The sequence below is a fragment of the Asterias amurensis genome, chromosome 11 (genome assembly GCF_032118995.1).
Source record: "Asterias amurensis chromosome 11, ASM3211899v1".
Taxonomy (NCBI): Eukaryota; Metazoa; Echinodermata; class Asteroidea; order Forcipulatida; family Asteriidae; genus Asterias; species Asterias amurensis.
In genome coordinates this window covers 8,367,538-8,386,885 of record NC_092658.1, presented here as the reverse complement: position 1 = coordinate 8,386,885, position 19,348 = coordinate 8,367,538, and the positions used below count along the sequence as shown (strand labels likewise).

The following is a 19,348-nucleotide window of genomic DNA, read 5'->3' as shown; positions in this document are numbered from 1 at the left end:
TTAGTTCTGCTTACAGCAAACATAAAACTTATTTCAAAGAAGACAAGAGAACACTGCCTTGCACATAAGACTTTCCCACAAAATAATCAGTTGTTATTTGACAATAAATGCTTCTAAAAAACCTGTTGATATTGGAAACTTAAACTCTTTCAGTGCCCTTTTTTTTTTATTGCGTGTTGAACCTAATATGCCTAGCTTTTTGAGGGTTTTTTTTCTTTCGAAATTGTGTGTATTGAAAATCTTTTAATAGGGTTTCTCACCAAACAAAATGTATCTTTCTGATTTGTGTTCCCTTGATACATCCAAAAGGCAAAAGTATTTCTTGAGTGATAACGCCCTTTCATTATAATATGTATACATTAGTGCAAATTTCTAAGACTGAAGAGACTATAAAGTCTTATCCGCTTTCTCTTTCTACGTTTGTCCTTCTTTGGGATGGCAGTAGATGTAGGAATGTCTAAATAATAAGTAGTTGTTTTGGGGGCCTACAGCCCTCATCAGTCCCTCTAAATCCTTCATTCAGCCAAGAGGTTATAGAAGGTATTGAGAGGGTATTAAAGCACATGCAATTTATTTTTTTACAAAAACATGAATACAAGTTCAGCAAAGTCAGCCTTTGTTTTTTTTGTAAAGGTGTAGTGAAGAAAAATGAAGTTGTTAAGAGTGTTAAAACCAATTCACAGGCCTGGAATTTCATCATTGAGAGGGCAAGGCCATTTTCATTTTGCGAAGGGCACTTCCATTGGAAGGCAACGAAGGCCTTGGCCTTCATGACCTTCGATAAGTCCAGGCCTGCTTTTCCATCCTTGCTTTGTTTAGAACTAATATTTTTAAATAAAAAACAAGAGACTGTGACATAGACTGTCTAATTTGTGTGAAAATGCATGTTGCACAGAATAAGTTATTCATTTTGAAATTAGACACTTTGAATTAGGCAGTTATGAAAAAAAAAATAGTTGTAAAGTTTTCTTAACTTAGTTCAATACATTTAAAGCTGTGGCAGTGCTTGACATTTCAGGCATTTGAAGAATATTTGAGTACACAAACACTTTTTAGTTATAAAATATACTGGAAGTTTCTCGTCAATGTAAAAAATCTTTTGAGCGCTCTTGAAACATGTGCACTTTAAAATAGGGCAATTTACTTTCCAAAATTTATCATAAGTATAATAAAAAAATGTCCAAAAACCCTGTGCTATAACATACCAGCTGTTTTAAGGTTTTCCCTGATAATGGTTTCCATGACAATCTGGAAGACAACCTCCACATTTGTTGTGTCTGTTGCCGTGGTGAAGTGCGGATAGATGGGCTTCTTGGGGTTGTGGTTGGCATCTTGGAAGCGTCTTCTGATGAACCGGCAGGCTGTCTCCACATCGTAATCAGGCCCTGCAGGAAAAGGAAGCAATGGACAAGATGAACAAAGACAGGTCAGCAATGTAAGAAAGAAAACAGCTATCAACGATATGAAAACAAAGTACCCTTAAATTTATGCTTAAATACAGAAAGATTTTTAGAGAGTTGAGCGAATTCCAAAGCTTGGGTCCCTCAAATTTGACTGTTTTATGAGCGAGAGAAGTACGAGTATATGGTATCTGAAGGTCGGAAGCTTGACAAGTAAAGTGTGAGTGAATCTCACGATTGTGTGTGAATGTGTATGTAGATAGACAAGTCCAGTGGTCTGATGGTCCGATGGACTGCCGATGGACTGCTGGTTCGATGGATTGTGCTAACAACGCTTATGCATGTATTCACTTGTATAGGATTGTTATTGAGCTTTGGCATTTGTGAACCAGCAGTCACAATATTTTCTTTTGACAGCCAGCTACTATTAATGAGAATAGGCTCAAGTTCATACCTGGATATTCTGGGAAGTACACCCTAAGTTGCCGATCTGTGTGAAGGACCTTCTGTCTAAATAGATCCACTTTATTCAGGAACATGATGATGGTGGTACTCCTAAAGAAACAGTTGTTACAGACCGACTCAAATAAATGTAGACTTTCCCTCAATCGGTTCTGAAAAAAAAAAAATCATACAAATTCTTAAAAGCACCGGACACTTTTGGTAGTTACTCAAAATATCTGTTAGCATAAAAACTTACTTGGTAAAAAGCAATGAAGACCTGTTGATAAGATAAAACATTGTGGGAAACAGCTGCCTCTAAAGTAAGGTAACTTTTGAGAAAGAGGTAATTCTTACTCAATTATTAAGACTTCAGGCCTGAAACCTTTTATTAGGCATCTGAAAGCACACAAATTTTTGCAGCAAGGGTGTTTTTTCTTCCTTATTTGCAACTTCGATAACCAATTGAGTCAAAATTCTCACAGTCAAGACAGTTCTCTAAAGAACCTAATCTACCTGGCAAGTAGATACACACATGGCGTTTCCGCAAACCAAATATGTATTGTAAAAGGCATCCCAGCTTACAAGCTTTGCTTTAATGGGCCATGCCTCCATACAGTTTTCAGTCTTGTAACATCCTATTGTTTGTATTTGTATATTGTGTTTGTATGGAAATAAATGTTGATTGATTGATTGATACCTCACCAGGCAATGCCTTAAATCCAATAAACATGAATGTAAAACAAAATCAGTAACAGGGGCAAACATCAAAACACCAATCAGTACTGAATAAAAACCGTTATCTCACCACTTCTGGGTCTTCAAAGAGTGTCATGTCATAACCACTTAGGGCTGTCACATACAGTAAGGCTTTCACATCATCAAAGCACTGGATCCATTTCCGTCTCTCTGACCTTTGACCTCCAACATCATACATTCTGAAGAAGAAGGGGAAAGAAGAAGTTAAATAAATGTTTACTCTTTGATTACGCTTTATTTACCAGTGTAGACTTTGATCACATTTTCTGATTTCAAACATTTATGTGTTTGTACACTGTGCGATCACAACAATGAGGGTGTAATGGTGGGGGAAAAAAAACCAATAGAATGATTATACAAGCTTCAGGGAACGATTTCATCATCAAGCGATTTTGCATAGCAAGAAATTTAGGCTGAACTTATTTTTTCGCAAACTGAATGCTGATACTGCGTAGCAAATCCTAATTTTTGAGTAGCAACTGAAACAACTTGTGTAGCATTTTGCTCTGCTATGCAAGGGAAATTGTTCACTGAGCTTGGTTGATTGCAGATGGCTACTGCCACCGACCAGCAAAATGGCCGACCACGTTAGTTCGCAAAGTAAAAGGAAAACCACGCAATTTCGAGGCATATTTGCGTGGATTATTTTATTCTACTTTTAAATCACCTTTCTAACCACATGCATTTCATAACAAACGGCTTCAATCGTATTTCATAGACCAACTCGCTGGATCCAAGGCAACGTGTCCCTTTAAACCATTACAAGTTGCTATATATTGTTAAGTAAAAAAACCACAAGGGAAACTGACTGGAACATTTTTAAATATTTTGGGGTTGAGCAAAGACAAATCTACTGGAGCAGGACTTGAACCTGCAACCTCCAGATTAAAGAGTATTTGCTCTACCAACTGAGCCATTCCTTCTCCCTATTTTGTCGACACATCTTTGTTTAGTGGTGTCAGTCAGAACCCATTCAATCTGTACAGGCATGATATTTGGTCCTTAGTAGGACAATTTTATGAGTGCTTTTTAATGAGAATTTTAATTTTCACAAGGGCAAAACCATCAGAATCAGAAATCAGACATAAGTAAGAAGAATATCATGCCTGCTGTAATTGCTATATATCCAGCGGCCGATTTCACGAAACGCTACGATAAATCCTATCTGAAGTTAGGACGAGTAACTCGTCCTATAAGGATGGGTTCAATGCGTCCTAACTATGGATACGGAACATAACTCATCCTAAGTTCTAAGATTATTCCTAAGTTAGGAAGAGTTTGGTGAAATCGAAGGCTGGGATCAGACATCTTTGTGAAATAGAAACCTTGATTTACAACCATACCTGAATATCACTCCTTTGATCTTGAAGTGAGTCTCAATAACTCCTGTGGTCCGAACCCGTGCTCTCAGTACGTCCACTGTGCTTGGTCTGTAGTACTCTGAAGTTATCCGCTCTATATTTTCAAAATAACTGGACAAACAGATCAGGAAGAAAAAAAAAATTACTTGATTTGAATAAACATCCAACAACAAAATTAGAGACAATAGCAGGATGAACAGGAAACAAGAAAAAATGTTCAGTTTCAGATTAAGGAGGAAAACCTTAAAGGGGGAAAGCCCACCCAATCGGGTAGGGACTGAAAACCCAATCCACATGCAAGGCTTGGTCTGAGGTGGGAATCGAACCAGGGTCCACTGAGGTGAAAGGCAGGGAATGAAAAACCACTGAGTCAACCTGATCCACAAAACCATGAAATAGTGTCATCAACATCTGTAATGAGACAAGAAGGTTAGAAGATATCCGTTACAGGAGGGGGGGGGGGTTCAAGACATCTACTTTAAAGAATCAGGCATACAATTTCAGTTTCTCAAAGAAAGAGGAAAGTGCCATGCACTACAAGACTTTGTGCTGTTTTGGATCAGTTGTCAATGGTACCAAAACGTGGAAATCAGATAACCAGCTGAAAAGTTTCTTGCAGACTCTAATCTGCAGGATGAACCACAAATAAGTGAAACTTATACCAAAGCCCTACCAAGATGGTTTTGTTGCAAACCTTACTGGATCGTACCTCCCCCATGCAAAGTTTCAAATCCTACTTCAATAATACACAGTGTCTCTACACATCTCACTAGATTGTGCCCACCAAACAAAGTTTCAAATCCTACTTATCAAAGTACACTTAGACAATTTTTCCTCTTTGATCTGATGCATGACCTGTGTATAATAGAACTTTAACATGCTGCCTCCATCTTTGTCATGTTCCTTGTATCGGATAACAATAATGAATGCTAATAAGTATTTTGCAATTAGGAACCAGACTATTTTGTTCATCCAGCCTTGGTTTGGTAACACTGATATCAATGGGAGAAATTCAAGATGGCCGCACCGTGATAAAGGCCTATCATGGGTCAGGGTAATACTTTTTGTCCACTGAGTGACATGGTTTTGTACTCCCTCCAGTTCCAACCCTGTGGCTGATACTGACTTCTTGTAACCCCATTCAAGGGAATATTTGTTTTTCTTTGAGTGAGAGGGCTAGTGTTTGCTTTCTCACAAGTGCTTCATGTAAGATTATAGGTCTGTCCTTGTAAACTTGTATTAAGTTCAAACAGTGAGTTTTATTGTTTGATTCTGCTGGACTAGGGGACTGCACAGGTTAACTAATGCTTTCCATAGGACAGGGCTCATAATTGAAACTCAACCGCGTGCCTGAGGAGGCCAGTGATTTTAGCATCGGGCCAGTAAATGTTCGACTGGACTAGTCCGGCCATCATGTGTGTGTTTTTTAACAATAATTCACCTAATCTAAATTTAATTTTAAAAAGTTTGTTCGATGTTGACTTTGAGTCTGGTAAAAATTTATTTTGTTCCGTATGAAAGAATTACCCATTATAACACAAACGAGATAAAGTTCTGGACACTATTGGTAATTGTCAGCATAAAAACTTACTTGGTAACAAGCAATGGAGAGCTGTTAGTATAAAACACTCTGAGAAACGGCTCCCTCTGAAGTAACATAGTTTTTGAGAGAGAGGTCATTTTTTACTAAAAAATTAAACAGCTTCCGGTCTGAAGCCATTTCATATTTTGTTTTGCAATCTGAAAACACCCAAATTTGAGCAACAAGGCACAAAGGTGTTTTTTTCTTTCATTATTCTCTTGCAACCTCGATAACCAAATTAACCCAAACTCTCCCACCTGTTATTTTGTGCATGTTGAGATACACCACCTGAGAATTTTTACCAAATGTGTTGAGTGTCTTTAAAGGCAGTGGACACTATTGGTAATTACTCAAAATAATTATTAGCATAAAACCTTTCTTTGTGACGAGTAATGGGGAGAGGTTGATGGTATAAAACATTGTGAGAAACGGCTCCCTCTGAAGTGCCATAGTTTTTGAGAAAGAAGTAATTTTCCACGAATTTGATTAAGAGACCTCAGATTTAGAACTTGAGGTCTCGAAATCAACCATCTAAGCGCACACAACTTCGTGTGACAAGGTTGGTTTTTTCTTTCATTATTATCTCGCAACTTCGATGACCGATTGAGCTCAAATTTTCACAGGTTAGTTATTTTACATGGAGGCTAGTCTTTGACAATTACCAATAGTGTCCACTGCCTTTAAACAGCTCTGTAAAATTGGGCCCAGGTCTCAGCCCAGGTCCCAGAGTAGAACTATAAACAGTGCACTGTATTGTAATCATTTTTTTTAAAGCAACAAATAATTCAGTCTTTTTTCCTTTTCTTTTTTTAATAGAGGGATTTAACCTCACTATATAACCTTGAGAACTGCAAGTTTCTTCCCCTTTCATTCAAGCATGCCATGAGTGGCCCTTTTAATAACACAAAAATATTGAAACCCTTGTTGCGTTTATGAAACCCCTGTTGGGTTTCGGGATCTGTGAGTAGCATTGAAAAATGGGAGACTTTAGAGACGATAGCGGGCGTCCCACTCAACAGTCCTTTTCTATCGTTCTCGCTGAGAACAATGGAACAGGAACTGATCCCTCCTCTACAGTGCAGTGAACTATACTCCTATACATGTTCCCTTAGGGACTGTATTGGTTTTTATTATTCAGTACAATGCATTACACAAACTATTCTAATGTTCACAATTCATTGAGAGTAATACATAATAGAGGAAGTGACAGTAACACAATAAACCAAAAAGGATTGGGTATTCCCAGAATTTGTTCTGGCTGTTTCTCCTTGAGGCTTTTACAACCACAAACATTCTCCATGTATTCAATGCATTTCAAATATATTTCAATTGTATAAATAAACAAATATAAGGTGTGCTCTAATCTAAACATTTTTTTATCCTGGAATTCAGCGAACTAAATTTGTATTACCCACTTGTTATTGCAAATTTTAAAATTTCCAAGTTGTAAAGAAATTTTAAACGTCTCTTTGACCCAACTGGCTATTACTTCCCTATTAGGGGTTATTCTTCCTGTGTGGACAAATTTGCTCCGGATATTTAACAATATCTCAAAAACGTGACCAACTTCTCATGTTAGTTTTGTATAGGATAAGGCACTGGACACTATTGGTAGTTACTCAAAATAATTGTTAACATAAAAACTAACTTGGTCACGAGCAATGGAGAGCTGTTGATAGTATAACACATTGTGAGAAATGGCTCCTACAGTAACATAGTTTTTGAGAAAGAAGTTATTTCTCACTGCTCGAATTCAAGCATCTGAAAGCACACAACTTGTGCAACCAGGGTGTTTTTTCTTCCATTCTTATCTCACAACTTCAAAACGACCTATCGAGTTCAAATTTGCACAGGTTTGTTATTTCATGCATATGTTGAGGTACAAAAGTAAGAATACTGGTCTTTGACAATCACCAAAGGTGTCAAGCACCTTTAAAGAACGTGTTAATAAATATTTCATTATTGTGATTTGAATTGTTGAAATTTGAGATGAGTTGATTTTTACAACAAGTTTTGATAATGAGTACTGAGCCTGACTTTCTCATAGAAAAATGATGAATTGTTTGAGGATTTTTCCTTTTGTCAAAAGCAATTTGATTTTGCATGGAGTCTTTGTTGCTGTCTTTGAATTTGTGAGATACACCAAAATAAAAGTCCGGTATTTGACAATTACCCAAGGTGTTCCGTGCCTTTTACAACAAGCGAACAGTTTCGAAAAATGAAAGGATACTTTGCCTTTTTGGTATTTAAAATCTACATTGCAAAATTATTAAACTTACTATAAAGCTGAGTCGTTGAGTTCATACTCATGTCCTCTAGATACACATGATCTGACTCCAGCATCGTTCCACAGAGCTAGGAGAGCTATTGCAATAGATGAACGCATCTTAATCCGCTCATCAAAACATCTATGACACTGAAGAATCGTCTGTGCATATAACTAAAAACCACACACACATTCAAAACAAAAAAGGAAAGTTAAATCTGCAGAGCATTACATTCCCAGTTCGGCCACACACAATTAATATTCTTTATCCCTGATGCAAATTTAACATCTATTACATCGTTGCGGTGTACCCACTGCCAAAACATAAGATTCCAACTGTCTCTAGCTACCGGGCAATCTCGGTGGTCTACTTGGTAATACACTGCTCTCTAGAATTGCAAGGGTCGTGGGTTCTAATCTTACCCGAGTAATAAGCCTGTGATATTTTTTCACAGGACTCGGGAAAGTACTGAGTAAACAGTGCTAACACACATCGGTGTATGGGTAAAAACCAAAAAGAATATTCTTTATCCGGTGCAAATTCAACATCTATTATATTGGGAAATATACATTTGTTTCAATGAGGGGGTGTGTCTACATGGAATTATTTTTTTTCATTTAACTTAATTGATGAGCAGTTAATCTGTCTGAAGCAGATAAATAACCAACAGAATTACATTTATCATTTGAACACAAACACGAGCCCGAGTACGTGTCCGGGCATGAGTTTACTGGCCTGATCCAAAATGACTGGCGTCGGGCCTGTGTGGTCCAGTGTACACAAATTTACTATTTTGACGATAATTTCTTTTAGCCTCCTCGGAGGTGGTGAAAATTACTGCAAATGGTTAAGAGCGAATAGTTTGAGTTGGTTAATGTTGCTGAAAAATATCCTCCTTGATGTATGAAAGGGCTCTGTCTGTATTAACTCTATTGTGTTTGTTTGGGGGTTTTTTTTTGTATGGGCACTCCCTTGCTTGGCTGTGCCCCCAATTTCCTGAAATTTTCTGTATCTCTTTGCTAACATTGTATTTATATTAATTGAGGAATTGGAAATAAATGTTGTTCTGAACTGAACTAGGCCATGCAGCGCTTTGAATGTGAGTGTTCTGTAAACAATTCATTTTGAGAGGGAGCCAATAAAGATATTGCAGAAAAATTGTAAAAACATCCTCACCTTATTTCTGGGGTTTGCGAGAGGGATTCGCAGAAGGCCCATTCCATTCAAGACATACTTCATTGAACTAAGCAGGTTGTCTAAGACAGCAGGCTGGTATGGAAAATAATAAAGACAAAAATAATAGTCTGTCTAATGTTCCGTTATGTTATACATATTTATGGGATTTTAGCCGTTGCATGGTAAGGTATTATTTGATAAAGTAAAGGTTTGCGGTAACACCATGTAATGATAACCTGTTGGGGTGGTTCTGAAAAGAAGGGATGGTTTAAACTCATCATTTCGATCAGTATGCTTTGATTGTCTTCTGGAGAAAGCTGGACTCTGATGCTGCAAATATATACATGTATTTGGCTTTATAATTAACTGGTATCTTTTCTTGTTGACCTTCAAAAACAACCTTTAACGGAGAAAATCAAACCAAACCAAATCAAAAACTGCACAACCAACAGCTTATACAGCCAACTGACATTCCTTCATACTTGGAACAGTTATAGCACATGGAATAAGCTCCCACAGTGCACCATAGACGCCCAAACCACAATGCCTTTCGGAATTTATTTAACAGTTCTTTGAAGTTCATTTAAGCTCAGTTCCACCTCCCCTAGGGCCTTGTCAAACTTCCTTGCAGAGCATGCAGGGTATTTAGCACTAACCAAGTACCAAGTACAAAAACAGTTTCAAATACAAATTGGAATTTTAACGAATTGAATGACCCCCCTAAGTTGTTTGTCGTGTACACACAGGAGCAAGTACAAAATGTATTGTTGTTATGTGTCCATGTATTGCCATTAATTAACAAAGGCGATTCAAAAAAATAGCAGTCGGTTCATGGCCGTTTCAAGTCCCGTTATCATTAAGGATTGAAACACAATATGCTACACCTTTAGTATGTAATTAATCTGGACATTTTTTTTTTTGTTAGTACAGGCAGCTCAGGTGTGTGTACATGGCAAATAATGAGGTCGTTTTATCCAACTTGATTCTGCCAGTTCTGGATTGAATTACTCTTGCAATGAAACCTGATTTGTGATACAACAAACACAACAAGCTCAAAGCACAGCAATTTTCTCCTTGAACTGTTACTATGTGTTTGGTACAATGGCCTCCAGCATGGGGAGGTTCAGAAAGAGCGTTACATTGTATTGTAGAATAACATTGGCTCAGGGTAAAATGGTCACTGATTTCAATGTAGTGTTTACACACACAATGGTACTTTTAAAATGTGAGAGAGTTTCAAAATCAGTGTTTTCCATTTACAGTGGTCCGCTTGAAAATGCCAGTTAAAACACCTGAGGACCATTCAAATTCACTCCAAGTGTTCCGGCTGGCTAGTTCAGTGTTCAAAAGCATCCATATTAATAAAAAAAAGTATGGACTTGTTAAGAACGGACTAGTGAAATGACGAGCGAAATGGTCCTGCTGGCTAATGACCAAAAAAAGTAAAGGGCAAACCATGAAAATACTGGCAAGATTTTGCTGTCATTTGAGGCAGAGCGTTGGGAGTGTACCTGCATGGTGGAAGTAAATGAAGCTTTCATGATACAGAAACTTGAAGTTTCTGTGTTCCTTATTTTTTATCTGATTAGATCACATCAACATTTAAACTTTTTTTAAACAAAACTAAATTTGACCTTCGAGCCCCTCTTTAACATATTTTGTCCAAGGTGCAAGTCCAGCAAACCTTACCAAACTCCACAATGTATGTAATGTAGACCTAATTCAATAAAACAAAGCCAGTAACTCATATTATCATCAAGGCAAATTCAAAATTTATATTTTATGGAAAGCTCAACTGTTCTTCATTAAAACAGTCACTGGATTTTTCACAATATGGCCCTCTTTTATCGCACTGTCTTCCCTCAAATGTCCAATCATCACAATCAAATCAAGTATCAAAGAAGCTGCTACATACGATTTTATTTAAATGAACTTTAATATAATATTTTTCCTTACAGTGTATGATTATCCATAATGCGTTCTATGGCATGTAGCCTATAAGATTAATATTGCAATATTGCAATTGTTTTTTGCCATGTAATTTTGTTATAGTTGTACAGGGCTCTGATAATGTAGATTTCCTAAAAACGATACAAAAACGCCAATTATTGTAGTATTACTACAGTACTATTATATTTAGGCCCTGAACTTTGCTCTTAAAAGGGGCACCCTCCGGTAAGGGGCCACTCTATGAGGAAAATGTCAATTTGTATTTTATACTTTGTAAATGGTACCACAACAAATGCACAGGCACCACAGCAATTGCTGTGGGTGTGGTGGATTATTTAGAGGCCTGGATATTATTCTTATATTGTGTACTTTGCCTGTAGTCAGAACCTGCTTGAGGACTCAATTACCAATCTACAGTGTCAAATAGTATAACCCAACAACAAAAGTTGTCTACTGACTAGAGAGAGCGCCAACAATAACCTCAAGTGTACAAATTTACCAAGTGGAGTGATTTCAGGAAATTGTGTGTTGACACATGGAGGAATTTTCTTCCTCCATGGTTGACACTGCATGCTGTGATGGAGTTCCCACCACTGATCAAACACTGACTTCAGGCAGAAGAAAACAGAAAATTTCAAATTGTGTTTTTTCTTCAGTGCCTGGAAGATGGACAAGTCTGAACTTCAGTTGAACATGGCATATTGATTGAGCTTTGCCATGTACAAATATTTCCTTAAAGACACTGGACAATATTGGTAATTTTGAAAGACCAGTCTTCCCACTGAGTGTATCTCAACATATATTATGAATAAAATAACAAACCTGTGAAAGCTTGAGCTCAACTGGTCGTCGAAGTTGCGAGATATTAATGAAATAAAAAACACCACTGTCACACAAAGTTGTGTGCTTTCAGATGCTTGATTTCGAGACCTCAAAATCTAACTCTGAGATCTCAAAATCAAATTCGTGGAAAATTACATCTTTCTGGAAAACTATGTTACTTCAGAGGGAGCCGTTTCTCACATTGTTTTATACTATCAACAGCTCCCCATTACTTGTTACCAAGATTTATGCTAAAAATTATTTTGTGTAAATTACCAATAGTGTCCACGCTTTAATCGGAGGGATGAGGCAGTAGGTATCCTACTGTTCACCAAACAGTACAGTATCATTGGTTGATTTGTTTTTAGAGGATTGAAACAGTAGGGATCCTACCTACACATACATCAGATCTGTAGTTTGGTAGGATTGAGGAAGTTGCCTACCAATTTGTGTTATTTTCTCGCGTATTTGAACATTGGGACCTGTTTTAAGAGTGTGCGAGTTAGTTTCCTTCATGCTTTTTTACAATTTTAGCAACGTAATGTGACCAAAGTGGTCTGAAAAATGTCTGATCCCACAAAATGGTGTATAGGCCCTAACAGCTCTGGAAATAAGTCACTGAAAGACAGCCTCATTCTCTCAGCTATAACTAGAAGAACAAAAGGCTACGATTAGGAGTAGCCTATACTATGAGGTCAAGTTATGATGGGGCAAATCCTACTTTCCAAGTAAGCAAAAGTGCGATCTTATGGCCTTGTCACATGATGCATTTGTGGCAGGCAACTTGGAGGCAACCAACTGCAGTGCATGATTCAGGACCACTCTGGCAGCACATGCGTACTTTTTGAAACAATCTCTGACGATCCCCAAGAAAAAAACTCAACATTCAAGTGTGAACAGCTTATCTTCTTGAAGATTGCCTGGAACTGGTTGCCTGTAAATTGCCTCATGTGACATGGCCCTTGTATTCAATACGCTCAATGGGTATGTTCAGACAGCGTACTAACTTAGACCCGAACCGGTCTAACTTTTACGAGCAGCGGGGGGTGGTCGTAAAAATAAAAACCCATTGCGTTCAGACAGCACAGAGTTAAACCCGATCCGGTTTATCTTCGGTTTTAAGAGGTCAAAGTAGACGCGACCCCGTTGCTCTACATCCGGTTTTATTCATCAGATTCACGCACCGAGTATGCCGAGATACTGAGTGCCCCATGCCCTGGATGATCAGACAGGGCATAATTATTGGATACAAATGGCTCACTCGAACGCGGTAACAGTTTTACCGTTGGGAGGATATGGGCACTTAAAACAAACATGAACACGACTCGAAAATATTTTTTTAAACAAACAAAATATTGATACAAACCGCCGAGAAAACTCACCAAAATATTGTCCATATTCCATGAAACAGAACACGTTTCATTTTTGTGTTTTGTTTTATACCACTGTTTCCGATTTAATAAATACTTTTAGTTTGTACTTCAATCGATTGGAAGTTGCGATCTCTCAAAAGCTGGTGCCGCGATTTTTATTCCGATTCGTTCATAAACACAACTACACACGTGCAAGTTACGTAAATACATGTACTTTGCAGTATTTTCCCAACTTCCCAACAACGTGGTGATATTGCTGGCGTAGGGAATTTCCCCTACACACAGCCTCGCGCCCACTGCAGTTCATTCTCCTAGATTGAAAGTACAGCACGCTAGTAACGGTGACGGCAATAGAAAGGCACATCCACGGGATCGGTGATGGATAACTATGGGATATCAGAGATTGATCACTATGGGGTGGCAGCGCTGTACACATGTGAGAAGCATTACAAAATGTGCTTCTTCGCTGCGCTCGTAGTATACGCATGAAAAACAGTTTCAATTTATTGTAGGACACTCAACAAAAAAAGCTTGGAAAATATAATTTTGTTTCAGAATTTAATGAATCATGGGCGTGGGCCTGTGTTAAACTGCATACACCGATCGAGAGGGTTTCGCCAACTCGGTAAGCGGCAAGAAATTAATATAATACTCGGTGCTTTTCAGCATCAGAGGCAACAGAAACCGTATACAAGCACTCCCGGTCCCGGGCGTGTGCATTGAAGCACACAATGGGTCGTCCGTTGTGAGTTAAAACCGGATGTCATTCTGTCCACACGCAGTGTTAAAAGATAAACCCGAACCGGTTTAGACTTAGACCGCCTCGCTGGACGGTTTAAGTTTTGGGGTTTAAACCCGATCCGGTCTAACTTTATTTGCGTTCACACGCACAAAAGTTGAACCCGAACCGGTCTAAGTGGACTTAGACCAACTTTAGCACGGCGTGTGAACGACCTCAATGATAGGCAGCCAATGTAACCCCTGATGGAAGTAATGTGATTAAATGTGATCCCACTTTCATGTTTCAGATCCAAAATCTCTTTTGTGATGATGCGCCATGGAGTTTGTGGGTGGTTGAATCTCCATGTAATTATAATGTACTACTATTGAGTAAAGGACTCCTGAAGTTCTCTTTGAAACCATGCAGACTAAATCAATTATATCTCAACAGCTCTCAGTTAATCTCTTTTCTGTTTCAATTGGCAATGATCCACAGCGATCTTTCAAGACACCTTTAATCCCTCAGCATTTTAATACCTCCTGAATGGTTTGTTTACAGGCTCCAAGGCCGTTTGATGAATGGATTGAAACCTTGGGTTTTCTAACCCAGAGGGGAAGCAAGCCTTTGCTTGGCCATTCATAAGAATACCCAACAACACTGAACAAAATCCCTGAATAATTTAAAGATCAAGTGATTATATTTGGTGCAACTGTTCACCTGTTTCCGTCTATAACAAGCCCAGAAATAACCAAAGCCACCCACAACAATTGCTGTGGTGCTCTGTGCTTTTGCTGTGGTGCCCCTTTCAAAAGAAAAACTGCTGTGCCCCTTCAAGATCAAAATTCAAGGCCTGAAAACAGTGTTGCTTTTAACTGTAAAACTAATAATAATTTATTCTACCGGGGAGTAGATTTCGGAAATCAGGAGGCTTCTTAGTTCAGAAAATAACTGTCCTGCTGTCCTCGGCAGAAGGTAGGAAACTGGCCAGGACAACTACTTTCGCTTAGTGGATCGAGGGGACTTCTCAATATAAACTTCACTGCCACGGATAGAGCTCTTAATTGGTGTCAATGAATCAAAAAGCATGTTTATAGTCATTGCCAGGAATTGTTTTTGTTTTATTTTTTAAATTTGTATCTTTTCGATGGCAGCTCTTCATGCAAACTATTGGGTATTGCCGATGTCCATGTTGTGAGTAGACACTTTGTATTATGTAAGAAAGAAAGTATTGATCGCTAACTGGTTTTCATTTGCTCAGAAACATTACAGTGCTCTATGGTGGTACATGTACCTGTGCCGGTAGAGGGAGTAAGGATGGAGCTAAAATCAATAACAGACTCAAACTATTGACAGAGAAGACTTGAATACATTCTGTTTGGACTTAAAAAATATCCGGAATGTACTTGATGGGTTTACTGCATTCCTCAAAATTGATTAGTGCTTTTATCAAAACGGAACAGTGACCATGATTTGTAGTGTAATGGCCAAGCTGTTTGGTGCATCAGACTCAAGTTCTGGTGCCTAAAGTCATCAGGGTGCGGATTCAAATGCTGGTCCTTACACTTGTGTCCTTGAGCAAGACACTATTTAAACTATGCTTCTCTTCACCCAGGGGTAACTGGGTACCTACGAGGGCAGAGACGATTCTTCTTGATTGAGTTTGCTTGTTGGTGCCAAACAAACTTGGCAGTGCTTACTTCCAAAGGAGCTGAGATGATTTTAAGGAATAAATTAACCAGTGATCAGGAGTTATAATGTGTTTGTAAAGCCCAGTTATCAATTTCATAACTGCGCTATATCAGAGCCGTTATTATTACTATTTGTGTCCAGCTTGTGTCCTGTGCACTTGACCACTCCGCCACGACATGACATCCACTCGCCAGAATCATCTCTTATTACAACCATTTAGGGAAGACAATTTTTGTTTTAAATGAGATACTTTTGAAATGAAATGACTTTACCTTAAAGCTCATGAGCTCATGGTTTGTAAATCCATCACTGTGTATTATCTTCATCTGCTTCACTAGTGTACTCTTGCCACTTTCACCAGCCCCTGGGTTGAACAAAAAAAACAATTCTTGAAATTAATTTTTCACAGGTTAGTTTGATTAAAACAGTTGAACGATTCAAAAGACCAAAGGAATACTTTGCCTTTAACTCTGATTATGAAGTAATCAGGATGTTACACTCGTTGTGAGAACTGTCCCAACTAGTGTTCACTCAAGGTAGGCCTCACAACATTGAGGATTAAACTCAATGAGCCACATTTTTTACCGCGTGAGGGCGCTCTCAATAGTATTTTTTTCACTTCCGGGGGGTAAACGCGATTAGTCCTGCACAGTTTTTTTTAAATAGGCATTCTGTCACTTTTGTTGCGCAGTAGTTTTACGGCTTCTTTAAAAGTCTTATTGTCCATGACGGATTAGATGTCTGGGGTGGTAATGTGTTCCAGTATTCAATAACTGTTTTGGGTTTGAATGAATATACCCCCGGAAGTGATTGAGAGCGCCCTCACGCAGGCAAAAATATGGCCCATTGAAGAACTCTTAGAGGCCTGGAATAAGTTGGAGGCCACAGACCCTCTGTAGCCTCTGACCTTGGCCATTCAAATGTTTCCGATGGAAGTGCCCTTTAGAAAATGAAAACGGCCTTGCCCTCTCAAAAATACAAGTCCAGGAGTGCTCTTACCTAGTAGAAGAATCTTCACAATGTGCTCTTCTTCCTTGGACATTTCTATAAGTTGCTTATCAATGGCCTCACTGTGCATGCGTGCCTTCTTTTGTTCTTGGTCCACACCCATGCATGCCCCCATCTTATTCCTCAATTAGACCTAGACCAATAATGAGTGGATTAAGGTGGAATAACAGCAGCTACAGCACACAGTCAGATATCTGGTAATAAAGCAACAAATATTGCAGATTAGGTTATCGAGTAGACTTTAGGTTAGAAATTTATTTACAGCGAAGTATTTATAACAAACAGTTCAAACTTTCGACCCGCTCGTACGTGAAGCTGCTTCCATCACTGATCAACGTGTGATGATAATAGCAAGAGCTATACCCCCAACACAACAAACTCCTTCTCACTATGTTCTGAAAAAAAGGGAGTTTTCTTTTTACTCACTTTCATTTACTCGTATACATGTAGCAAGTCATAACTTAGTAAATCACCTTATTTATTCTGCACAACTTTCTACCTGTTTCACATGCACCTAATCTCCACCTACATGTAGTCTTCACCTAATCCAGATTAGGGTTTTGCTGACTATGGCCTAGCCTAGACCCAGTTTCTGGGGCGCTGTACTCCTTTTGTTCAAAATTTGTCATTATCGATAATTTTTATTATCTATTAAAAGGAGTACAGCGCACCAGTAAAGCCTGGTTAATACTTCCTGCGAATGCGAATGCGAATTTGACGTGAATTTGACGTCACAACTCTGTTTTTGATGGCACGATATTCGCAAGATAGTTGAGCACAACTCAGCCCACTGCGAATTTCGTTGCAAATTTCTGACGTCAACATTCGTATCGCATTCGCATTCGTAGGAAGTATGAACCGGGCTTAACTGGATCTAGGCCTTACCATAGAGGTAGAACTTCCATGGCCTAACCAGTTTTGGGCGCAATCTTTGAAGTTGTCCCTTTTTTTAATTCGAGCGGTGTGCATGCCATTTTGTGACGGCGCAAACTTTGTTTCCTTACATGATTTAAAAATTTGTGCAGGATAGCTCTTTGTTGAACACCGTGCGATCTTTTTCGTTCAACCATACCTCCCACCAATACCCTGTAAAAATAGATGGAATTTACTACAGAGGTTAAATGGCTATAATATTTGAAGTAGTGTTCTGCTGGATCTCAACTGCTGCTAAAAAGTGATACTTTTGATTCAAGAAACTCTTCTTGTGACTAAGCAGGGGACAATCGCACTGGCAGATTTCCGAGTTAAAAATAAACTGCGCAACCTACAAAATTACAACTTGTTGATAAACTTTCTTCTAAAATTGATTAAACATTTGACAATTCATTTGAAAGACAATGCATCCGCTTGTGTTTTTCTCTAAATATGGTCTGACAATGACAACAACTAAGCTTAACAACTGTTCCAATGTTGTAATAAACTTGCTTGCAGATTCCCAAAGGGGATTATGTGCAAACTGCATAGTTTGTCTCATTTTTGCGCCTCGCGGTGCCCTTTTCATTGTGGAGACAGACTTTACAGTCTTTAGTTCACAAAATTGGATTGCGCAAGTTTAATAAAAAGTCAACTTCAAAGATTGCGCCCAACATCAGCACAGATGAGAGTGTGATACTACCTCCATACGTTCATTAATGTAATTACAACAATCCAATTCAACCAAGTATCAAGCATAGTTATTTTAAAAAGGAAGAAACTCACCAAAACCATACATAATGTCACTGTGTGTTTTTTTCTACATAAAAAAAACCACGGTAAAATCTGAAACAAGGCGAAGCAGCGACCAGCTATTCCAGTATAGCAGCTAAACTTATTCTACTGACACTACTGTGACAACACTGCTCACATTCACAATACAACTTACACGTAAAACATGCAGTGTGTTGACAGTGTGATGTGTGGTTGACTGAGACTGTTGTTGTGTTGTTTGTCGGGTTTTTTTTTCTGTCCCTCTTTTTGTTGGGGTCCACTGCGCGACTAGCCGTCAATGTATAAACCACCTTGTAATGTACACTATGAAGTATGAGTCATACTGAAAAACGAAGTTTGTATTTACCACAAAGTTTCATTGTCACACTGCATGCACACGGCCTTTCTCTCTCATCAGCAGCTCTGCTACTACTTTTTTCCAAACAGCAAATCTTGTCTTGCTGCTTGCTGCTTTTCCGATGAAGTGCGCCCTCTCTTGGGCATTATATGACAGGTGGGCATTATGACAGGTGTTACAAAGTTCAATATCAGTGCTGCCCAACTTCAAAATCACCAATTTATAGAAATTTTGAACCAACCAAATACAAGTGGATTTTTCTTGGTTGTGGCTAATTCAGAAAAAAAAACACCGTTTTATTTAAGTTTACTTTCCAGTTTAACAAGTTGCACTTAATTTCAACATAGTTTGAAATCAATTAAAGGCATGAACTAAATAATATTTCCCTTTTCTATAAAGTTTCAAAAATGAAATGATTCCTTGCCATTTTCTCTTCGATTCCAGTGTTTGTTTTACGCTGTGGTCTTCTAAAGTTTCTTACATGTATGTCGGCCTATAGCATTGTAATTTTTTCCATCTCAAATAGGGGCGCTATCTGGGGATGATTAAATTGGAAAGTTAATTTAAAAAATGAAATAAATCACCAAAAGTCAAACATTGCGAAGCTTCATATAAATTTGTTGTATCAACACAGCCAATCAAATTTTCTGGTTTGTATTCCTGGTTTCTGGTTTGTGTTGGTGGTCGGTCTCGACTGAGAACATCAAAGTGCTCTGCTACTTTCTTTTGGATAGTGTACTACGCGCGGTTGAATC

General features: G+C 38.4%; 1 protein-coding gene across 4 annotated transcripts; it reads right to left on the bottom strand.

Moving 5' to 3' along the window:
- Positions 1-481: 481 nt before the first annotated feature.
- LOC139944298 (guanine nucleotide-binding protein G(o) subunit alpha-like) lies at positions 482-18,696 on the bottom strand. 4 transcript variants are annotated; one of them, XM_071941284.1, is made up of 9 exons: positions 18,603-18,696; positions 16,541-16,743; positions 15,814-15,905; positions 8,987-9,079; positions 7,823-7,983; positions 3,944-4,072; positions 2,650-2,779; positions 1,855-2,014; positions 482-1,385 (listed from the first exon to the last, which is right to left on the bottom strand). In XM_071941284.1, exons 2-9 carry the CDS (start codon positions 16,662-16,664, stop codon positions 1,195-1,197), a joined length of 1,080 nt encoding a protein of 359 aa, XP_071797385.1. In that variant the 5' UTR covers positions 16,665-16,743; positions 18,603-18,696; the 3' UTR covers positions 482-1,194. The 4 variants fall into 4 exon arrangements, with proteins under 4 accessions (XP_071797385.1, XP_071797386.1, XP_071797387.1 ...); XM_071941285.1 differs by lacking the exon at positions 18,603-18,696 and adding an exon at positions 18,411-18,574; XM_071941286.1 differs by lacking the exon at positions 18,603-18,696 and adding an exon at positions 18,248-18,389.
- Positions 18,697-19,348: the final 652 nt, after the last annotated feature.

Excerpts from the sequence above, each read along its gene's own strand:
- LOC139944298 (XM_071941284.1), bottom strand. The coding sequence starts at position 16,664 with ATGGGGGCATGCATGGGTGTGGACCAAGAACAAAAGAAGGCACGCATG. Across the intron at positions 7,984-8,986 it reads TCGCAAACCCCAGAAATAAG|TTATATGCACAGACGATTCT; the intron begins GTGAGGATGTTT and ends TGTGGTTTTTAG. Across the intron at positions 4,073-7,822 it reads CTCAACGACTCAGCTTTATA|TTATTTTGAAAATATAGAGC; the intron begins GTAAGTTTAATA and ends CTGTTTGTCCAG.